This window comes from Haliaeetus leucocephalus, unplaced genomic scaffold (genome assembly GCF_000737465.1).
Source record: "Haliaeetus leucocephalus isolate CR32 unplaced genomic scaffold, Haliaeetus_leucocephalus-4.0 Scaffold227, whole genome shotgun sequence".
Taxonomy (NCBI): Eukaryota; Metazoa; Chordata; class Aves; order Accipitriformes; family Accipitridae; genus Haliaeetus; species Haliaeetus leucocephalus.
The window spans coordinates 744,730-745,707 of record NW_010972663.1 but is presented as its reverse complement, the minus strand read 5'-3'; the positions used below and the strand labels follow the sequence as shown (position 1 = coordinate 745,707).

Here is a 978-nt window from a genome sequence, read left to right as displayed (position 1 = left end):
GTTGGGGGGACTGGGGGACCCCAGGTGGCACCCCAGGGTCTATGGGAGGGGTAAAGGCTTTTAGTGTGTGTCCCCCACCAGGGTTTGGGGGGGCCCCACTGCGTGGAGTTGGGGGCCCCTTCATTTGTGGGGTGGGGTGGGGGGCTGGGGGTTTTTTTCATCCCCCACTAGGTATCAGGGGGGTGGTGTTTCGGGCCCCCCCCTCCTCCTTGGTTTTTTTTTGGAGGGGGGCTGTGTTTTGGGGTCCCCATCAAGGTCAGGGGGGAGTTGGTGGTTTGGACCAGCTGCTGGTTTTGGGGGGGGGCCCTTCCACATGTGGGCCTCCCCTCAGTTGCTCTCCAGACGTGTGACCTGGGGGGGCCCCCCTGGACGCCCCTCGGTCTCCTCCTGGGGGGGCAGCCGGAGGGGGTGCGGGGGGGCCCCTGGCAGGGCCAGGCCAGCAGCCAGCAGCGCTGGGAGGCAGGGGGGCACACACTCATTACTGGGGTTCCCTCCCCCCACTCATGCTCCCCCCCACCCTGCAGCAACCTTGGTTGTGCCCTTCCCCTGTTTTGGGGACCCTCCCAGTTCTCCTTTCAAGTTTGGGCTCCCCCTTTCTGGTTGTGGCCTCCCCTCCATTTCACCCCTGTTATCGGGGTCCTCCTATTTTCCCACACCCCCTTGCAGTTCTGGGGGTCTCCCCCCATTCTACCCCCTCTCAGATTGGAGGACACCCCCCCGCATTTTGGGTCCTCCATTATTAGTCTAAACCCCCATTATCGGGGTGTGCATGGCCCCCCCAAAGTTTTGGGACCCCCACAATTACCACCCCCCCATTATCGGGGTCAACCCCGGTTAGGGCCCCCCCCTCACCAAGGGGCTGCTCCTGCCCCAGGCGGGGGCTCAGTCCCGGGGGATCCTCCCCACTCAGCAGCAGCCCCTGCGGGGGACACGTGGGGGGGGGGACCACACGACGACACGGGGGGCCAGGGGGACACA

General features: G+C 65.5%; 1 protein-coding gene across 1 annotated transcript in view; it reads right to left on the bottom strand.

The window, feature by feature from the left end:
- Positions 1-327: 327 nt before the first annotated feature.
- Positions 328-978, bottom strand: part of LOC104831569 (hypoxia-inducible factor 3-alpha-like) — a 7,574-nt gene continuing 6,923 nt past the window's right edge. Inside the window, exons 3-4 of the mRNA XM_010567219.1 lie at positions 853-919; positions 328-452 (exon numbers count right to left, since the gene is read on the bottom strand). Of these exons, the coding sequence (XP_010565521.1) occupies positions 328-452; positions 853-919 (192 nt within the window). The remainder of the gene's footprint in view (positions 453-852; positions 920-978) is intronic.